The sequence below is a fragment of the Oncorhynchus nerka genome, linkage group LG2 (assembly GCF_034236695.1).
Source record: "Oncorhynchus nerka isolate Pitt River linkage group LG2, Oner_Uvic_2.0, whole genome shotgun sequence".
Classification (NCBI taxonomy): Eukaryota; Metazoa; Chordata; class Actinopteri; order Salmoniformes; family Salmonidae; genus Oncorhynchus; species Oncorhynchus nerka.
In genome coordinates, this window is record NC_088397.1 from 95,480,296 (window position 1) to 95,502,795 (window position 22,500).

Sequence of the window (22,500 nt, forward strand, 5' to 3'; positions counted from 1 at the left end):
TTACGACCAGGTCCACTTCTACAAGGCAGCAATCTAACTTTCCAATTCCACCCTGAAGAACCTCAACCCTCACACAGGAGCAACGGACACCCCACCTAGATCGGCGAGACACCCTCCCAGACCTGCAAGACCCCCCCTCCTGAAGGACCTACACCAAGAGAACCGACGCCAAGAGGACCTACACCCAGACCAGTGAGACACCCTCCAAGACCTGCAAGACCCACGCCAAGAGGACCTACGCCAAGAGAACCTACGCCAAGAGAACCTACGCCAAGAGAACCTACGCCAAGAGAACCTACGCCAAGAGGACCTACACCCAGACCAGTGAGACACCCTCCAAGACCTGCAAGACCCCCTCCTGAAGGACCCACGCCAAGAGGACCTACACCAAGAGGACCTACACCAAGAGAACCCACGCCAAGAGGAACTACACCCAGACCAGTGAGACACCCTCCAAGACCTGCAAGACCCCCTCCTGAAGGACCCACGCCAAGAGGACCTACACCAAGAGAACCCACGCCAAGAGGACCTACACCCAGACCAGTGAGACACCCTCCAAGACCTGCAAGACCCCCTCCTGAAGGACCCACGCCAAGAGGACCTACGCCAAGAGAACCTACGCCAAGAGAACCTACGCCAAGAGAACCTACGCCAAGAGGACCTACACCCAGACCAGTGAGACACCCTCCAAGACCTGCAAGACCCCCTCCTGAAGGACCCACGCCAAGAGGACCTACACCAAGAGAACCCACGCCAAGAGGACCTACACCCAGACCAGTGAGACACCCTCCAAGACCTGCAAGACCCCCTCCTGAAGGACCCACGCCAAGAGGACCTACACCCAGACCTGCAAGACCCCCTCCTGAAGGACCTACACCAAGAGGACCCACACCAAGTGGACCTACACCCAGACCACAGCATCTCCAGCCACACCCCAACCAGCTAAGACCGCCCCAAACAAACCCTGGCCACACCCTATATAGGCCCCCATATCAAACCGATGCCCCTTCTGCCCACCACATGCCCCCTGCCCCTGCGACAAGGAGAACATGACAAATGCCCAGGTGGTGAGCAGAGCAACAGGCCCAACCCCCACTATTACACCCGCCCAAGCCCCATCCTGCGACCTAAGAGGTATGTATCAGATGGTCAACATACTCTGCTTACACCTACTGTGATAATCCGGGGCCTAAACCACACAGAAATAACACTGGACACTATGGAACACAAAGCTTTTACTATCTCATCCTGGAATATACAAGGTCAGAGGTCATTTGCCTTTGGCCTAAAGAGCAAGAACCCAGACTTCCTCCTTGAAATCAGAAATACAAACATTGTCATCCTACAAGAAACCTGGTATAGAGGAGACAGACCCACTGGTAGTCCCATCCACCACACTACCAGGTGGGTGGTATAGAGGAGACAGACCCACTGGTTGTCCTCTAGGTTACAGGGAGCTGGTAGTCCCATCCACCACACTACCAGGTGGGTGGTATAGAGGAGACAGACCCACTGGTTGTCCTCTAGGTTACAGGGAGCTGGTAGTCCCATCCACCACACTACCAGGTGGGTGGTATAGAGGAGACAGACCCACTGGTTGTCCTCTAGGTTACAGGGAGCTGGTAGTCCCATCCACCACACTACCAGGTGGGTGGTATAGAGGAGATGGACCCACTGGTTGTCCTCTAGGTTACAGAGAGCTGGTAGTCCCATCCACCACACTACCAGGTGGGTGGTATAGAGGAGACGGACCCACTGGTTGTCCTCTAGGTTACAGAGAGCTGGTAGTCCCAACCACCACACTACCAGGTGGGTGCTATAGAGGAGATGGACCCACTGGTTGCCCTCTAGGTTACAGAGAGCTGGTAGTCCCATCCACCACACTACCGGGTGGGTGGTATAGAGGAGATGGACCCACTGGTTGCCCTCTAGGTTACAGAGAGCTGGTAGTCCCATCCATCACACTACCAGGTGGGTGGTATAGAGGAGATGGACCCACTGGTTGCCCTCTAGGTTACAGAGAGCTGGTAGTCCCATCCACCACACTACCGGGTGGGTGGTATAGAGGAGATGGACCCACTGGTTGCCCTCTAGGTTACAGAGAGCTGGTAGTCCCATCCATCACACTACCAGGTGGGTGGTATAGAGGAGATGGACCCACTGGTTGCCCTCTAGGTTACAGAGAGCTGGTAGTCCCATCCACCAAACTACCAGGTGTGAAACATGGTATAGAGGAGATGGACCCACTGGTTGCCCTCTAGGTTACAGAGAGCTGGTAGTCCCATCCACCACACTACCAGGTGGGTGGTATAGAGGAGATGGACCCACTGGTTGTCCTCTAGGTTACAGAGAGTTGGTAGTCCCATCCACCACACTACCAGGTGGGTGGTATAGAGGAGACAGACCCACTGGTTGTCCTCTAGGTTACAGAGAGCTGGTAGTCCCAACCACCACACTACCAGGCGGGTGGTATAGAGGAGATGGACCCACTGGTTGCCCTCTAGGTTACAGAGAGCTGGTCGTCCCATCCACCACACTACCAGGTGGGTGGTATAGAGGAGACGGACCCACTGGTTGCCCTCTAGGTTACAGAGAGCTGGTAGTCCCATCCACCACACTACCAGGTGGGTGGTATAGAGGAGATGGACCCACTGGTTGCCCTCTAGGTTACAGGGAGCTGGTAGTCCCATCCACCACACTACCAGGTGGGTGGTATAGAGGAGATGGACCCACTGGTTGCCCTCTAGGTTACAGAGAGCTGGTAGTCCCAACCACCACACTACCAGGTGGGTGGTATAGAGGAGATGGACCCACTGGTTGCCCTCTAGGTTACAGAGAGCTGGTAGTCCCATCCACCACACTACCAGGTGGGTGGTATAGAGGAGATGGACCCACTGGTTGCCCTCTAGGTTACAGGGAGCTGGTAGTCCCATCCACCACACTACCAGGTGGGTGGTATAGAGGAGATGGACCCACTGGTTGCCCTCTAGGTTACAGAGAGCTGGTAGTCCCAACCACCACACTACCAGGTGGGTGGTATAGAGGAGATGGACCCACTGGTTGTCCTCTAGGTTACAGAGAGCTGGTAGTCCCATCCACCACACTACCAGGTGGGTGGTATAGAGGAGACAGACCACTGGTTGCCCTCTAGGTTACAGAGAGCTGGTAGTCCCAACCACCACACTACCAGGTGGGTGCTATAGAGGAGATGGAACCACTGGTTGTCCTCTAGGTTACAGGGAGCTGGTAGTCCCATCCACCACACTACCAGGTGGGTGGTATAGAGGAGATGGAACCACTGGTTGTCCTCTAGGTTACAGGGAGCTGGTAGTCCCAACCACCACACTACCAGGTGTGAAAAACTAAAGAGATTTAGGGGGTTATGCTCACAAACTAAGAAAATGAACAACAATGACAAATGGTTTGAGGAAGAATGCAAAAACTTGATAAAGAAATTGAGAAACCTGTCCAACCAAAAACATAGAGACCCAAAAACCTGAGTCTACGCCTTCACTATGGTGAATCACTAAAACAATACTGAAATACACTATGGAAAAAGAAGGAACAGCACGTCAGAAATCAGCTTCTTGTAATTTAAGTATCCATGGAAACCCGAAACAAAGAACAACACGAAGAGTTATCTATCCAACATGGAGATGTAAACCACTTCTCCAATCTGATTGGCTCTATAACAAACAACAACAGGAAGAGTTATCTATCCAACATGGAGATGTAAACCACTTCTCCAATCTGATTGGCTCTATAACAAACAACAACAGGAAGAGTTATCTATCCAACATGGAGATGTAAACCACTTCTCCAATCTGATTGGCTCTATAACAAACAACAACAGGAAGAGTTATCTATCCAACATGGAGATGTAAACCACTTCTCCAATCTGATTGGCTCTATAACAAACAACAACAGGAAGAGTTATCTATCCAACATGGAGATGTAAACCACTTCTCCAATCTGATTGGCTCTATAACAAACAACAACAGGAAGAGTTATCTATCCAACATGGAGATGTAAACCACTTCTCCAATCTGATTGGCTCTATAACAAACAACAACAGGAAGAGTTATCTATCCAACATGGAGATGTAAACCACTTCTCCAATCTGATTGGCTCTATAACAAACAACAACAGGAAGAGTTATCTATCCAACATGGAGATGTAAACCACTTCTCCAATCTGATTGGCTCTATAACAAACAACAACAGGAAGAGTTATCTATCCAACATGGAGATGTAAACCACTTCTCCAATCTGATTGGCTCTATAACAAACAACAACAGGAAGAGTTATCTATCCAACATGGAGATGTAAACCACTTCTCCAATCTGATTGGCTCTATAACAAACAACAACAGGAAGAGTTATCTATCCAACATGGAGATGTAAACCACTTCTCCAATCTGATTGGCTCTATAACAAACAACAACAGGAAGAGTTATCTATCCAACATGGAGATGTAAACCACTTCTCCAATCTGATTGGCTCTATAACAAACAACAACAGGAAGAGTTATCTATCCAACATGGAGATGTAAACCACTTCTCCAATCTGATTGGCTCTATAACAAACAACAACAGGAAGAGTTATCTATCCAACATGGAGATGTAAACCACTTCTCCAATCTGATTGGCTCTATAACAAACAACAACAGGAAGAGTTATCTATCCAACATGGAGATGTAAACCACTTCTCCAATCTGATTGGCTCTATAACAAACAACAACAGGAAGAGTTATCTATCCAACATGGAGATGTAAACCACTTCTCCAATCTGATTGGCTCTATAACAAACAACAACAGGAAGAGTTATCTATCCAACATGGAGATGTAAACCACTTCTCCAATCTGATTGGCTCTATAACAAACAACAACAGGAAGAGTTATCTATCCAACATGGAGATGTAAACCACTTCTCCAATCTGATTGGCTCTATAACAAACAACAACAGGAAGAGTTATCTATCCAACATGGAGATGTAAACCACTTCTCCAATCTGATTGGCTCTATAACAAACAACAACAGGAAGAGTTATCTATCCAACATGGAGATGTAAACCACTTCTCCAATCTGATTGGCTCTATAATAACAAACAACAACAGGAAGAGTTATCTATCCAACATGGAGATGTAAACCACTTCTCCAATCTGATTGGCTCTATAACAAACAACAACAGGAAGAGTTATCTATCCAACATGGAGATGTAAACCACTTCTCCAATCTGATTGGCTCTATAACAAACAACAACAGGAAGAGTTATCTATCCAACATGGAGATGTAAACCACTTCTCCAATCTGATTGGCTCTATAACAAACAACAACAGGAAGAGTTATCTATCCAACATGGAGATGTAAACCACTTCTCCAATCTGATTGGCTCTATAACAAACAACAACAGGAAGAGTTATCTATCCAACATGGAGATGTAAACCACTTCTCCAATCTGATTGGCTCTATAACAAACAACAACAGGAAGAGTTATCTATCCAACATGGAGATGTAAACCACTTCTCCAATCTGATTGGCTCTATAACAAACAACAACAGGAAGAGTTATCTATCCAACATGGAGATGTAAACCACTTCTCCAATCTGATTGGCTCTATAACAAACAACAACAGGAAGAGTTATCTATCCAACATGGAGATGTAAACCACTTCTCCAATCTGATTGGCTCTATAACAAACAACAACAGGAAGAGTTATCTATCCAACATGGAGATGTAAACCACCAAACAGCAAAAACATGATCAAATACAAATCTTAGAATCAACTATTAAAGACGACCAACTCACTGGATTCTCCAATTACATTGAATCAACTATTAAAGACTACCAGAATCCACTGGATTCTCCAATTACATTGAATCAACTATTAAAGACTACCAGAATCCACTGGATTCTCCAATTACATTGAATCAACTATTAAAGACTACCAGAATCCACTGGATTCTCCAATTACTCAACTATTAAAGACTACCAGAACTCACTGGATTCTCCAATTACATTGAATCAACTATTAAAGACTACCAGAATCCACTGGATTCTCCAATTACATTGAATCAACTATTAAAGACTACCAGAATCCACTGGATTCTCCAATTACCTTGAATCAACTATTAAAGACTACCAGAATCCACTGGATTCTCCAATTACCTTGAATCAACTATTAAAGACTACCAGAATCCACTGGATTCTCCAATTACCTTGAATCAACTATTAAAGACTACCAGAATCCACTGGATTCTCCAATACATCAACTATTAAAGACTACCAGAATCACTGGATTCTCCAATTACATTGAATGAACTATTAAAGACTACCAGAACTCACTGGATTCTCCAATTACATTGAATCAACTATTAAAGACTACCAGAACTCACTGGATTCTCCAATTACATTGAATCAACTATTAAAGACTACCAGAACTCACTGGATTCTCCAATTACATTGAATGAGTTACAGGACAAAATAAAAAACTCTCCAACCCAAAAACGCATGTGGTGTTGATGGTATCCTCAATGAAATGAGCAAATATACAGACAACAAATTCCGAACTGGCTATACTAAAACTCTAACATCATCCTTAGCTCTGGCATCTTCCCCAATATTTGGAGCCAAGGACTGATCACCCCAATCCACAAAAGTGGAGACAAATTTGACCCCAATAACTACCGTGGGATATGCGTCAACAGCAACTTTGGGAAAATCCTCTGCATTATCATTAACAGCAGACTCGTACATTTCCTCATCGAAAACAATGTACTGAGCAAATGTCAAACTGGCTTTTAACCAAATTACCGTACTACAGACCACAACATTATAAAATCCATGTACACAAACAACAAGTGTGTGGTTAAAATTTCCACAGGGTCGTGGGGTGAGACAGGGATGCAGCTTAAGCCCCACCCTCTTCAACATATATATCAACGAATTGGCACTAGAAAAGTCTGCAGCACACGACCTCGCCCTCCTAGAATCTGAATCCAAATGTCTGCTGTTTGCTGATGATCTGGTGCTTCTGTCACCAACCAAGGAGGGTCTACAGCAGCACCTAGATCTTATGCACAGATTCTGTCAGACCTGGGCCCTGACAGTAAATCTCAGTAAGACCAAAATAATGGTGTTCCAAAAAAGGTCCAGTTGCCAGGACCACAAATACAAATTCCATCTAGACACCGTTGCCCTAGAGCACACAAAACACTATACATCCCTCGGCCTAAACATCAGCGCCACAGGTAACTTCCACAAAGCTGTGAACGATCAGAGACACAAGGCAACAAGGGACTTCTATGCCATCAAACGGAACATACAATTTGACATCCCGATCTGGCAAAAAATACTTGAATCAGCCCTTTATGGTTGTGAGGTCTGGGGTCCGCTCACCAACCAAGAATTCACAAAATGGGGAGAACACCAAATTGAGATTCTGCATGCAGAATTCTGCAAAAGAAATCCCCTGTGTACAACGTAGAACACCAAATAATGCATGCTGAGCAGAATTATGCCGATACCCGCTAATTATCAAAATGCAGAAAAGAGCCATTCAATTCTACAACCACCTAAAAGAAACCAAATCGTTGACTATGTACAGACTCAGTGAGCATAGCCTTGCTATTGAGAAAGGCTGCCATAGCCTGTCTTCTCTTGAGAGCCATGTCTGCCTATGTGCTCACTGCCCACAAAATGAGGTGGAAACTGAGGTGCACTTCCTAACCTCCTGCCAAATGTATGACCATATTAGAGAGACATATTTCCCTCAGATAACACAGATCCACAAAGAATTAAAAAACAAACCAGATTTTGATAAACTCCAATATCTACCGGGTGAAATACCACAGTGTGACCCTGTATATAGCCTCCACATTGCCTCTGTACCGGTACCCCCTGACCCCTGTATATAGCCTCCACAATGACTCTGTATAACGGTACCCCCTGTATATAACCTCCACATTGACTCTGTACCGGTACCCCCTGTATATAGCCTCCACATTGACTCTGTACCGGTACCCCCTGTATATAGTCTCCACATTGACTCTGTACCGGTACCCCTGTATATAGCCTCCACATTGACTCTGTACCGGTACCCCCTGTATATAGCCTCCACATTGATTCTGTACCGGTACCCCCTGTATATAGCCTCCACATTGACTCTGTACCGTAATACCCTGTATATAGCCTCCACATTGACTCTGTACCGTAACACCCTGTATATAGCCTCCACATTGACTCTGTACCGTAACACCCTTTATATAGCCTCTGTACCGTAATACCCTGTATATAACCTCACTACTGTTATTTTATTGCTGCTCTTTAATTATTTGTTATTCTTATCTCTTCATTTAAACTGCATTGTTAGTTAACCTCTTAGAACTTTCGCTCTATACTGCCCCTGTTGGAGAAAGTGCGTACCCATAGTAAACTGAAAATATTTTTTCCCAAAATTGCTAATATATGCATATAAAAATTATTATTGAATAGAAAACACTCTAAAGTTTCTAAAACCGTTTAAATTATGTCTGTATGTAAAGCAGAACTCTCAGGAGAGCCATTCTCCCAAACACTCTGTGAACAACAGAAAAGTTGGGTCAACTTTGACGTCATCGCCAACACCCTTCCCAGGCAGCTACGGATCCAGGAACAGTCTATATCTGTTCAGCGCGATGTCTGCTTTCAAATGACGCGTTCATTGTGAGAATTGCACGTTTGGCGGGCGAAATTGCTGGTGTCCTTCTCAAATACAGGCACTCTATTGCGCGCGGCCGATTTGGGGAACGGTCTTTTCCAAGATACACCAACTGAGGCCGGTTTGTCTGTTCGCGCTGATCATTGTTTTACATGTTAAAAACATCATAAAGCTCGATTCTGCACATCGTTTGACAAGTTTAATCGACATATAATATGTAAATTGGAAGTTTTAATGCGCAGAGTGCTGGACCAGAAGTCATTTTTGATGCATTCCAGCTGAAGCTGTTAGCATATGCTAATACAGGGACACACAACGTGAAACCAAACGATTTATTGGGTAAGTATGACTCCTTCTACGTCTTCTGATGGAAGAACATCAAAGGTAAGGGAATATTTATGTGGTTATTTTGGGTTTCTGTGGACTCCAAAAGTACTGCTAATATCGGAGCGCCGACTCCTAGTATAGCCAAGTGAACGATGTCTGTAACGTTAAAAATAAATGTAATACAGCGGTTGCATTAAGAAGAAGTGTATCTTTGTAAATATATGTAGAACATGTATATTTAGTCATGGTTATTGCTTGTTATCTGACGTTATCTGTCGGAGCTATCATCATTTCTCCTGACATTTGAGTAGCATGTTTTTTTTTTAAATGTCGTCAACCGAGATTTATGGATATTATATAGCATATTATTGAGAAAAAAATGAAATGTACTGTGTAACATGTAATATTACTGTCATCTGATGAAGATTTTCAAAAGGTTAGTGAATTATTTATTTTTTAATCCTACTTTTAAATTTTATTTTTTCTGGGACAAAATATGTTTTCGCCGTAAAAACATTTTAGAAATCTGACTTGCTGGGTAGATAAACAACTTGTTTATCTTTCATTTGAGCTATTTTACTTGTTAATGTGTGGAGGTTAAATATTTTTAGGAATATTTTTTCGCATTGTGCGTTATGCTAATGAGCTTGAGCCGTAGTCACGATACCGGATCCGGGATGGGTCGGACTATGAGGTTAAGGACTTGTAAGTCAGCATTTCACAGTAATGTCTACGTAAACACTGTTGTATTCGGTGACAAATACAATTTGATGTGAGACCATCAACAGAAAACCAAAGAGCCGGCGTAATACGGTGTGGACAATGGAGGACAGGGATGTGTGTGTTGAGGTGTGTGTTGAGGTGTGTGTTGAGGTGTGTGTTGAGGTGTGTGTTGAGGTGTGTGTACCTCTGTTTTAGTGTGTGTTGAGGTGTGTGTTGAGGTGTGTGTTGAGGTGTGTGTTGAGGTGTGTGTTGAGGTGTGTGTTGAGGTGTGTGTTGAGGTGTGTGTTGAGGTGTGTGTTGAGGTGTGTGTTGAGGTGTGTGTACCTCTGCGTTCTGTGTCTCCTGGTGTAGCTGAGTCAAACCAGTCAGGTCCTCCAGGAAGGAGTGGGAGGAGTTAAACACCTTGGACAGGAAGTTGAAACCATCCTTCTCATAGCTGTCCAGGACCTAGGGTGTAAACAAAAACAACAGGGTCAACAACAATAACTATCATCAAACCCCTAAAAAACAACAACAAGGTGCCAGAGAGGGGGACAAGGCTAGGGGACAAGGCTAGGGGGACAAGGCTAGAGGGACAAGGCTAGGGGACAAGGCTAGGGGGACAAGGCTAGGGGGACAAGGCTAGGGGGTCTCGGGGACAAGGCTAGGGGGTCTCGGGGGACAAGCCTAGGGGACAAGCCTAGGGGACAAGCCTAGGGCGGGTCTGGGGGACAAGCCTAGGGCGGGTCTGGGGGACAAGCCTAGGGCGGGTCTGGGGGACAAGGCTAGGGGGCGTCTGGGGGACAAGCCTAGGGAACGAGGCTGGGGTCTGTAGTCTGGGGGACGAGGCTGGGGTCTGTAGTCTGGGGGACGAGGCTGGGGTCTGTAGTCTGGGGGACGAGGCTGGGGTCTGTAGTCTGGGGGGCGAGGCTGGGGTCTGTAGTCTGGGGGACGAGGCTGGGGTCTGTAGTCTGGGGACGAGGCTGGGGTCTGTAGTCTGGGGGACGAGGCTGGGGTCTGTAGTCTGGGGGACGAGGCTGGGGTCTGTAGTCTGGGGACGAGGCTGGGGTCTGTAGTCTGGGGGACGAGGCTGGGGTCTGTAGTCTGGGGGACGAGGCTGGGGTCTGTAGTCTGGGGGACGAGGCTGGGGTCTGGTTCCACTATAGCAGACAGACAGTGGTGCCTGACCCCCCCCCTCCCCTCCCCCTCCTCCTCCTCCCTTCACTATCTCTCTGCTGAGATAAAGTCACTCACTAATAACTCTGGCTCTGAGAATTATGGGAATGTGCGGTGTGGCTTTAAGAGCCCAGAGAGTTTAAACACACACAGGGATTTACTACACAACAGCGAGAGCCCGTCGGAACGTTTGATTAACTAGTCCCGTCTCCCGTAGCAACCCAAAAACAGGAGCGACGGAGAGTTTACAAGATTACTCCTGATGTTTTCCAGACCAGACTCTGTGTATATTTACATGGGCTGTGTGTGTGTGTGTGTGTGTGTGCGTGTGTACATGAGCTGTGTTTGTGTAGTGTGTGTGTAGTGTGTGTATGTAGTGTGTGTGTGTAGTGTGTGTATGTAGTGTGTGTAGTGTGTGTGTGTAGTGTGTGTGTGTAGTGTGTGTATGTAGTGTGTGTATGTAGTGTGTGTGTGTAGTGTGTGTGTGTAGTGTGTGTGTGTAGTGTGTGTGTGTAGTGTGTGTAGTGTGTGTGTGTAGTGTGTGTGTGTGTGTGTGTAGTGTGTAGTGTGTGTGTGTATGTAGTGTGTGTGTGTAGTGTGTGTGTGTAGTGTGTGTGTGTGTAGTGTGTGTGTGTAGTGTGTGTGTGTGTAGTGTGTGTGTGTGTAGTGTGTGTGTGTAGTGTAGTGTGTGTGTGTAGTGTGTGTGTGTAGTGTGTGTGTAGTGTGTGTATGTAGTGTGTGTGTGTAGTGTGTGTGTGTGTAGTGTGTGTGTGTAGTGTGTGTATGTAGTGTGTGTATGTAGTGTGTGTGTGTGTATGTAGTGTGTGTGTGTGTAGTGTGTGTGTAGTGTGTGTGTATGTAGTGTGTATGTAGTGTGTGTATGTAGTGTGTGTGTGTAGTGTAGTGTGTGTGTAGTGTGTGTAGTGTGTGTATGTAGTGTGTGTGTGTGTAGTGTGTGTGTATAGTGTGTGTGTGTATAGTGTGTGTGTGTAGTGTGTGTAGTGTGTGTGTAGTGTGTGAGTGTAGTGTGTGCAGTGTGTGCGTCTGTGTGACATCTGGTTTGAATAAAGCCCCACTCTCAGTCAGATGTGGTTCCACTTCTCGTAACTTCCCTTCCATAACTCTTTCACTCTCACAGATAAAACTACGCTTTAACTCTTTAGAGAGACACAGAGAGAGACAGAGAGAGACAGAGAGACAGAGAGAGACAGAGAGAGACAGAGAGAGACAGAGAGAGACAGAGAGAGACAGAGAGAGACAGAGAGAGACAGAGACACAGAGAGAGACAGAGAGAGACAGAGAGAGACAGAGAGAGACAGAGACAGAGAGAGAGAGACAGAGAGAGACAGAGAGAGACAGAGAGAGACAGAGAGAGACAGAGAGACAGAGAGAGACAGAGAGAGAGAGACAGAGAGAGACAGAGACAGAGAGAGACAGAGATAGAGAGAGAGACAGAGAGAGACAGAGACAGAGACAGAGATAGAGAGACATGTGGTCTGGTAACTATGACAACAGTCAACAGCATGTCCAACCTGTGGACTGGTAACTATGACAACAGTCAACAGCATGTCGAACCCGTGGTCTGGTCACTATGACGACAGTCAACAGCATGTCCAACCTGTGGTCTGGTAACTATGACGACAGTCAACAGCATGCCCAACCCGTGGTCTGGTAACTATGACGACAGTCAACAGCATGTCCAACCCGTGGACTGGTCACTATGACGACAGTCAACAGCATGTCCAACCCGTGGACTGGTAACTATGACGACAGTTAACAGCATGTCCAACCCGTGGACTGGTCACTATGACGACAGTCAACAGCATGTTCAACCCGTGGTCTGGTAACTATGACAACAGTCAACAGCATGTCCAACCTGTGGACTGGTAACTATGACAACAGTCAACAGCATGTCCAACCTGTGGTCTGGTAACTATGACAACAGTCAACAGCATGTCCAACCCCTGGTCTGGTCACTATGACAACAGTCAACAGCATGTCCAACCCGTGGACTGGTAACTATGACGACAGTCAACAGCATGTCAACCCGTGGACTGGTAACTATGACGACAGTCAACAGCATGTCCAACCCGTGGTCTGGTAACTATGACAACAGTCAACAGCATGTCCAACCCCTGGTCTGGTCACTATGACAACAGCCAACAGCATGTCCAACCCGTGGACTGGTAACTATGACAACAGCATGTCCAACCCGTGGACTGGTAACTATGACAACAGTCAACAGCATGTCCAACCCGTGGACTGGTAACTATGACGACAGTCATCAGCATGTCCAACCCCTGGTCTGGTCACTATGACAACAGTCAACAGCATGTCCAACCCGTGGACTGGTAACTATGACAACAGTCAACAGCATGTCCAACCCGTGGACTGGTAACTATGACAACAGTCAACAGCATGTCCAACCCGTGGTCTGGTAACTATGACGACAGTCAACAGCATGTCCAACCTGTGGTCTGGTAACTATGACGGTTAGTGAAGTACTATATGTAGAGGCAAAGCTATGAGACAACTACACGTCAAGAAGACAATGATTTATTGTAGTTTGTGCCTTCAGAATAAATGAGGGAGAGGGAGGAAGCCAGCTCTTACATTGGCATATTTTCTGCCGAGCACTTGTTTTGTTTCCATGGTGACCTGGCCTTACAGACAGCTAACTGTAGCGTAATGGCCCCGATATAAAATTAAACTAGAGGGAGGGAGGTAAGGAGAGAGAAGGAGAGGGGAGGAGAGGGAAAGGAGAGAGAGAGAGAGAGAGAGAGAGAGAGAGGAGGAGGAGAGGAGAGAGAGAAGAGAGAATGAGAGGGGAGGAGAGAGAGAGGAAGAGGAGGAGGAGAGGGAAAGGAGAGGAGAGAGAGAGAGAGAGAGAGAGAGGAGGAGGAGGGAGAGAGAGAAGAGAGAATGAGAGGGGAGGAGAGAGAGAGGAAAGAGGGAGGAGGAGGAGAGGAGAAAGGAGAGAGAGAGAGAGAGAGAGAGAGAGGGAGAGAGAGAAGAGAGAATGAGAGAGGAGGAGAGAGGGAGAGAGAGAAGAGAGAATGAGAGGGGAGGAGAGAGAGGAAGAGGAGGAGGAGGGAGAAGAGGGAAAGGAGAGAGAGGAGAGAGGAGAGAGAGAGAGAGAGAGAGAGAGAGAGGAGGAGAGGAGAGAGAGAAGAGAGAATGAGAGAGGAGGAGAGAGGGAGAGAGAGAAGAGAGAATGAGAGGGGAGGAAAGAGAGAGATTTATTCTCTATATCATTTTAAGTTGTGGATATTTTGGGGGGATATTTTATAAACAACAATACAACTACACTGCTCAAAACAATAAAGGGAACACTTAAACAACACAATGTAACTGACCTGGCTAAGAAAGAACTGGGATAAAATGGTGTTTTACCCAACATGGCCTTATAAATCAGTGTATACCAGTGTTTAAGCCTACGCAAGGTCAATGACGACCAGCCAACAGCGCTGTAGAGATCACAATGATGTGTTAGACGTTTCTGATTTGAAATTAACCTGAGGGCTGCATGATACACTGAATCAAGTCAATCGCACTTCTGTGAAATCAAACTGTCCACTTAGGAAGCAACACTGATTGACAATAAATTGCACATGCTGTTGTGCAAATGGAATAGACAACAGGTGGAAATTATAGGCAATTAGCAAGACACGCCCAATAAAGGAGTGGTTCTGCAGGTGGGGACCACAGACCACTTCTCAGTTCCTATGCTTCCTGGCTGATGTTTTGGTCACTTTTAAATGCTGGCAGTGCTTTCACTCTAGTGGTAGCATGAGAAGGAGTCTACCACCCACACAAGTGGCTCAGGTAGTGCAGCTCCTCCAGGATGGCACATCAATGCGAACTGTGGCAAGAAGGTTTGCTGTGTCTGTCAGCATAGTGTCCAGAGCATGGAGCGCTACCAGGAGACAGGCCAGTACATCAGGAGACGTGGAGGAGGCCGTAGGAGGGTAACAACCCAGCAGCAGGACCACTACCTCCGCCTTTGTGCAAGGAGGAGCAGGAGGAGCACTGCCAGAGCCCTGCAAAATGGCCTCCAGCAGGCCACAAATGTGCATGTGTCTGCTCAAATGGTCAGAAACAGACTCCATGAAGGTGGTATGAGGGCCCGACGTCCACAGGTGGGGTTGAGCTTTACAGCCCAACACCATGCAGGTCGTTTGGCATTTGCCAGAGAACACCAAGATTGGCAAATTCGCCACTGGTGCCCTGTGCTCTTCACAGATGAAAGCAGGTTCACACTGAGCACATGTGACAGACGTGACAGAGTCTGGAGACGCCGTGGAGAACGTTCTGCTGCCTGCAACATCCTCCAGCATGACCGGTTTGGCGGTGGGTCAGTCATGGTGTGGGGTGGCATTTCTTTGGGGGGCCGCACAGCCCTCCATGTGCTCGCCAGAGGTAGCCTGACTACCATTAGGTACCGAGATGAGATCCTCAGACCCCCTGTGAGACCATATGCTGGTGCGGTTGGCCCTTGGTTCCTCCTAATGCAAGTCAATGCTAGACCTCATGTGGCTGGAGTGTGTCAGCAGTTCCTGCAAGAGGAAGGCATTGATGCTATGGACCGCCCGTTCCCCAGACCTGAATCCAATTGAGCACATCTGGGACATCATGTCTCGCTCCATCCACCAATGCCACGTTGCACCACAGACTGTCCAGGAGTTGGCGGATGCTTTAGTCCAGGTCTGGGAGGAGATCCCTCAGGAGACCATCCGCCACCTCATCAGGAGCATGCCCAGGCGTTGTAGGGAGGTCATACAGGCAAGTGGAGGCCACACACTACTGAGCCTCATTTTGACTTGTTTTAAGGACATTACATAAAAGTTGGATGAGACTGTAGTGTGATTTTCCACTTTAATTTTGAGTGTGACTCCAAATCCAGACCTCCATGGGTTGATAAATTTGATTTCCATTGATCATTAGTGTGTGATTTTGTTGTCAGCACATTCAACTATGTAAAGAAAAAAAGTATTTAATGAGAATATTTCATTCATTCAGATCTAGGATGTGTTATTTTAGTGTTCCCTTTATTTTTTTGAGCAGTGTATATAAATATATATCTATTTTTCTCTTTATTTATTATTTATTTATTATTTATTTGTATATATATTTTTAAACTTTGAGATCAACATTTCTAAAAGTTTCTTGTTCATGTTGTTACATTTGTTTATCAATTTTGTTTATTGTTTTTACATTTGCTTTGGCAAATAAAAACATACAAAACATATGTTTCCCAATAAAGCCACTTTGAATTTAATGGAAAGAAGAGAGAGGAAGAGGAGACAGAGAGAGAGGAAGAGCGAGAGAAGGGCGTGGGGTTCTCTATTTCACCCTCAGGCTTACTGTACCCCTCTGCAGCCAATCAAAGCGCTCAACACTAGAGACCACAAAGCCTGATGGGAAAGAGATGGGTTGTGCTGGCTCTTAACCAATGACACACACACACACACACTCCAGGAGCCATGATTCACATCAACACCATTATCCCAGAAACCCTAGACCCACTCCAATTTGCATACCGCCCAAACAGATCCACAGATGATTCAGTCTCTATTGCACTCCACACTGCCCTTTCCCACCTGGACAAAAGGAACACCTATGTGAGAATGCTGTTCATTGACTACAGCTCAGCGTTCAACACCATAGTGCCCACAAAGCTCATCACTCAGCTGAGAACCCTGGGACTAAACACCTCCCTCTGCAACTGGATCCTGGACTTCCTGACGGGCCGCCCCCAGGTGGTAAGGGTAGGTGACAACACAACACCATCATTAAGTTTGCTGACGACACAACAGTGTTAGGCCTGATCACAGACAACAACGAGACAGCCTATAGGGAGGAGGTCAGAGACCTGACCGTGTGGTGCCAGGACAACAACCTCTCCCTCAATGTGATCAAGACTAAAGAAATGATTGTGGACTTTGGGAAAAGGAGGACAGAACACGCTCCCATTCTTAACGACGGGGCTGTTGGGGAGCAGGTTGAGAGCTTCAAGTTCCTTGGTGTCCACATCACCAACAAACTATCATGGTCCAAGCACAGCAAGACAGTCGTGAAGAGGGCACGACAAAGCCTATTCCCCTCACGAGATTGAAAAGATTTGGCATGGGTCCCCAGATCCTCAAAGGTTCTACAGCTGCACCATCGAGAGCATCCCGCCCGACTGGTTGCATCACTGCCTGGTACGGCAACTGCTCGTCCTCTGACAAGGCAAGGCACTACAGAGCGAAGTGTGTACGGCCCAGTACATCACTGGTGCCGAGCTTCCTGCCATCCAGGACCTCTATACCAGGCGGTGTCAGAGGAAAGCCTTTGAAAGAAATGGTCGAAGACTCCAGTCAGCACAGTCATAGACTGTTCTCTCTGCTACCGCACGTTAAGCGTTACCGGAGTGCCAGATCTAGGTCCAAAAGGCTCCTCAACAGCTTCTACCCACAAGCCATAAGACTGCTGAACAATTAATCAAATGGCCACACGGACTATTTAACAACACCCTGTATATAGCCTCCACATTGACTCTGTACCGGTACCCCCTGTATATAACCTCCACATTGACTCTGTACCGGTACCCCCTGTATATAGCCTCCACATTGACTCTGTACCGTAACACCCTGTATATAGCCTCCACATTGACTCTGTACCGTAACACCCTGTATATAGCCTCCACATTGACTCTGTACCGTAACCCCTGTATATAGCCTCCACATTGACTCTGTACCGGTACCCCTGTATATAACCTCCACATTGACTCTCTACCGTAATACCCTGTATATAGTCTCCACATTGATTCTGTACTGGTACCCCCTGTATATTGTCTCCACATTGACTCTGTACTGTACCCCCTGTATATAGCCTCCACATTGACTCTGTACTGGTACCCCCTGTATATAGCCTCCACATTGACTCTGTACTGGTACCCCCCCCCTGTATATAGCCTCCACATTGACTCTGTCCACCGGTACCCCCTGTATATAGCCTCCACATTGACTCTGTACCGTACCCCCTGTATATAGCCTCCACATTGACTCTGTATCGGTACCCCCTGTATATAGCCTCCACATTGACTCTGTACCGTACCCCCTGTATATAGCCTCCACATTGACTCTGTACCGTAATACCTGTATATAGCCTCCACATTGACTCTGTACTGGTACCCCCTGTATATAGCCTCCACATTGACTCTGTACCGGTACCCCTGTATATAGCCTCCACATTGACTCTGTACCGGTACCCCCTGTATATAGCCTCCACATTGACTCTGTACCGTAATACCCTGTATATAGCCTCCACATTGACTCTGTACCGGTACCCCCTGTATATAGCCTCCACATTGACTCTGTACTGGTACCCCTGTATATAGCCTCCACATTGACTCTGTACCGGTACCCCCTGTATATAGCCTCCACATTGACTCTGTACCGGTACCCCCTGTATATAGCCTCCACATTGACTCTGTACCGGTACCCCCTGTATATAGCCTCCACATTGACTCTGTACCGGTACCCCTGTATATAGCCTCCACATTGACTCTGTACCGGTACCCCCTGTATATAGCCTCCACATTGACTCTGTACCGGTACCCCCTGTATATAGCCTCCACATTGACTCTGTACCGGTACCCCCTGTATATAGCCTCCACATTGACTCTGTACCGGTACCCCCTGTATATAGCCTCCACATTGACTCTGTACCGTAATACCCTGTATATAGCCTCCACATTGACTCTGTACCGGTACCCCTGTATATAGCCTCCACATTGACTCTGTACCGGTACCCCTGTATATAGCCTCCACATTGACTCTGTACCGGTACCCCCTGTATATAGCCTCCACTTTGACTCTGTATATAGACTCCACTGACTCTGGTACCCCCTGTATATAGCCTCCACATTGACTCTGTACCGGTACCCCCTGTATATAGCCTCCACATTGACTCTGTACCGGTACCCCTGTATATAGCCTCCACATTGACTCTGTACTGGTACCCCCTGTATATAGCCTCCACATTGACTCTGTACCGGTACCCCCTGTATATAGCCTCCACATTGACTCTGTACTGGTACCCCCTGTATATAGCCTCCACATTGACTCTGTACTGGTACCCCCTGTATATAGCCTCCACATTGACTCTGTACCGGTACCCCCTGTATATAGCCTCCACATTGACTCTGTACCGGTACCCCCTGTATATAGCCTCCACATTGACTCTGTACCGTAATACCCTGTATATAGCCTCCACATTGACTCTGTACCGGTACCCCCTGTATATAGCCTCCACATTGACTCTGTACCGGTACCCCCTGTATATAGCCTCCACATTGACTCTGTACCGTAATACCCCCTGTATATAGCCTCCACATTGACTCTGTACCGTAACCCTGTATATAGCCTCCACATTGACTCTGTACTGGTACCCCTGTAAATAGCCTCCACATTGACTCTGTAACCCCTGTATATAGCCTCCACATTGACTCTGTACTGGTACCCCCTGTATATAGCCTCCACATTGACTCTGTACCGGTACCCCCTGTATATAGCCTCCACATTGACTCTGTACCGTAATACCCTGTATATAGCCTCCACATTGACTCTGTACCGGTACCCCCTGTATATAGCCTCCACATTGACTCTGTACCGGTACCCCCTGTATATAGCCTCCACATTGACTCTGTAACGTAACACCCTGTATATAGCCTCCACATTGACTCTGTACCATAACACCCTGTATATAGCCTCCACATTGACTCTGTACCATAACACCCTGTATATAGCCTCCACATTGACTCTGTACCGTAACACCCTGTATATAGCCTCCACATTGACTCTGTACCATAACACCCTGTATATAGCCTCCACATTGACTCTGTACCGGTACCCCCTGTATATAGCCTCCACATTGACTCTGTACCGTAACACCCTGTATATAGCCTCCACATTGACTCTGTACCGTAACACCCTGTATATAGCCTCCACATTGACTCTGTACCGGTACCCCATGTATATAGCCTCCACATTGACTCTGTACCGGTACCCCCTGTATATAGCCTCCACATTGACTCTCTGTGCCGTACCCCCTGTATATAGCCTCCACATTGACTCTGTACTGTAACACCCTGTATATAGCCTCCACATTGACTCTGTACCATAACACCCTGTATATAGCCTCCACATTGACTCTGTACCGGTACCCCCTGTATATAGCCTCCACATTGACTCTGTAACGTAACACCCTGTATATAGCCTCCACATTGACTCTGTACCATAACACCCTGTATATAGCCTCCACATTGACTCTGTACCGGTACCCCCTGTATATAGCCTCCACATTGACTCTGTACCGTAACACCCTGTATATAGCCTCCACATTGACTCTGTACCGTAACACCCTGTATATAGCCTCCACATTGACTCTGTACCGGTACCCCCTGTATATAGCCTCCACATTGACTCTGTACCGGTACCCCCTGTATATAACCTCCACATTGACTCTCTACCGTAATACCCTGTATATAGTCTCCACATTGATTCTGTACTGGTACCCCCTGTATATTGTCTCCACATTGACTCTGTACCGGTACCCTGTATATAGCCTCCACATTGACTCTGTACCGGTACCCTGTATATAGCCTCCACTTTGACTCTGTACCGGTACCCCCTGTATATAGCCTCCACATTGACTCTGTACCGTAATACCCTGTATATAGTCTCCACATTGACTCTGTACCGGTATCCCCTGTATATAGCCTCCACATTGACACTGTACCGGTACCCCCTGTATATAGCCTCCACTTTGACTCTGTACCGGTACCCCCTGTATATAGCCTCCACATTGACTCTGTACCGGTACCCCCTGTATATAGCCTCCACACTGACTCTGTACCGGTACCCCCTGTATATAGCCTCCACATTGACTCTGTACTGGTACCCCCTGTATATAGCCTCCACATTGACTCTGTACCGGTACCCCCTGTATATAGCCTCCACATTGACTCTGTACTGGTACCCCTGTATATAGCCTCCACATTGACTCTGTACCCCCCTGTATATAGCCTCCACATTGACTCTGTACCGGTACCCCCTGTATATAGCCTCCACATTGACTCTGTACCGGTACCCCCTGTATATAGCCTCCACATTGACTCTGTACCGTAATACCCCACATTGACTGTATATAGCCTCCACATTGACTCTGTACCGGTACCCCCTGTATATAGCCTCCACATTGACTCTGTACCGGTACCCCCTGTATATAGCCTCCACATTGACTCTGTACCGGTACCCCCTGTATATAGCCTCCACATTGACTCTGTACCAGTACCCCCTGTATATAGCCTCCACATTGACTCTGTACCGTAATACCCTGTATATAGCCTCCACATTGACTCTGTACCGGTAACCCCTGTATATAGCCTCCACATTGACACTGTACTGGTACCCCCTGTATATAGACTCCACATTGACTCTGTACCGGTACCCCCTGTATATAGCCTCCACATTGACTCTGTACCGTAATACCCTGTATATAGCCTCCACATTGACTCTGTACCGGTACCCCCTGTATATAGCCTCCACATTGACTCTGTACCGGTACCCCATGTATATAGCCTCCACATTGACTCTGTACCGGTACCCCCTGTATATAGCCTCCACATTGACTCTGTAACGTAACACCCTGTATATAGCCTCCACATTGACTCTGTACCATAACACCCTGTATATAACCTCCACATTGACTCTCTACCGTAATACCCTGTATATAGTCTCCACATTGATTCTGTACTGGTACCCCCTGTATATTGTCTCCACATTGACTCTGTACCGTAATACCCTGTATATAGCCTCCACATTGACTCTGTACTGGTACCCCCTGTATATAGCCTCCACATTGACTCTGTACCGGTACCCTGTATATAGCCTCCACTTTGACTCTGTACCGGTACCCCCTGTATATAGCCTCCACATTGACTCTGTACCGGTACCCCCCTGTATATAGCCTCCACATTGACTCTGTACCGTAATACCCTGTATATAGCCTCCACATTGACTCTGTATCGTAATACCCTGTATATAGCCTCCACTTTGACTCTGTACTGGTACCCCTGTATATAGCCTCCACATTGACTCTGTACCGTACCCCCTGTATATAGCCTCCACATTGACTCTGTACCGGTACCCCTGTATATAGCCTCCACATTGACTCTGTACCGTAATACCCTGTATATAGCCTCCACATTGACTCTGTACCGGTACCCCCTGTATATAGCCTCCACATTGACACTGTACTGGTACCCCCTGTATATAGACTCCACATTGACTCTGTACCGTACCCCCTGTATATAGCCTCCACATTGACTCTGTACCGGTACCCCCTGTATATAGCCTCCACATTGACTCTGTACCGGTACCCCCTGTATATAGCCTCCACATTGACTCTGTACCGTAATACCCTGTATATAGTCTCCACATTGATTCTGTACCGGTACCCCCTGTATATAGCCTCCACATTGACTCTGTACCGGTACCCCCTGTATATAACCTCCACATTGACTCTGTACCGTTACCCCCTGTATATAGCCTCCA

At 47.0% G+C, this 22,500-nt stretch overlaps 1 protein-coding gene across 1 annotated transcript in view; it reads right to left on the reverse strand.

Annotated features, from left to right (window-relative positions):
* atg7 (ATG7 autophagy related 7 homolog (S. cerevisiae)) overlaps positions 1–22,500 on the reverse strand; it is a 166,995-nt gene that overhangs the window by 29,907 nt on the left and 114,588 nt on the right. The window contains exon 18 of the mRNA XM_065022002.1: positions 10,070–10,192. Coding sequence (XP_064878074.1) covers positions 10,070–10,192 — 123 coding nt within the window. The remainder of the gene's footprint in view (positions 1–10,069; positions 10,193–22,500) is intronic.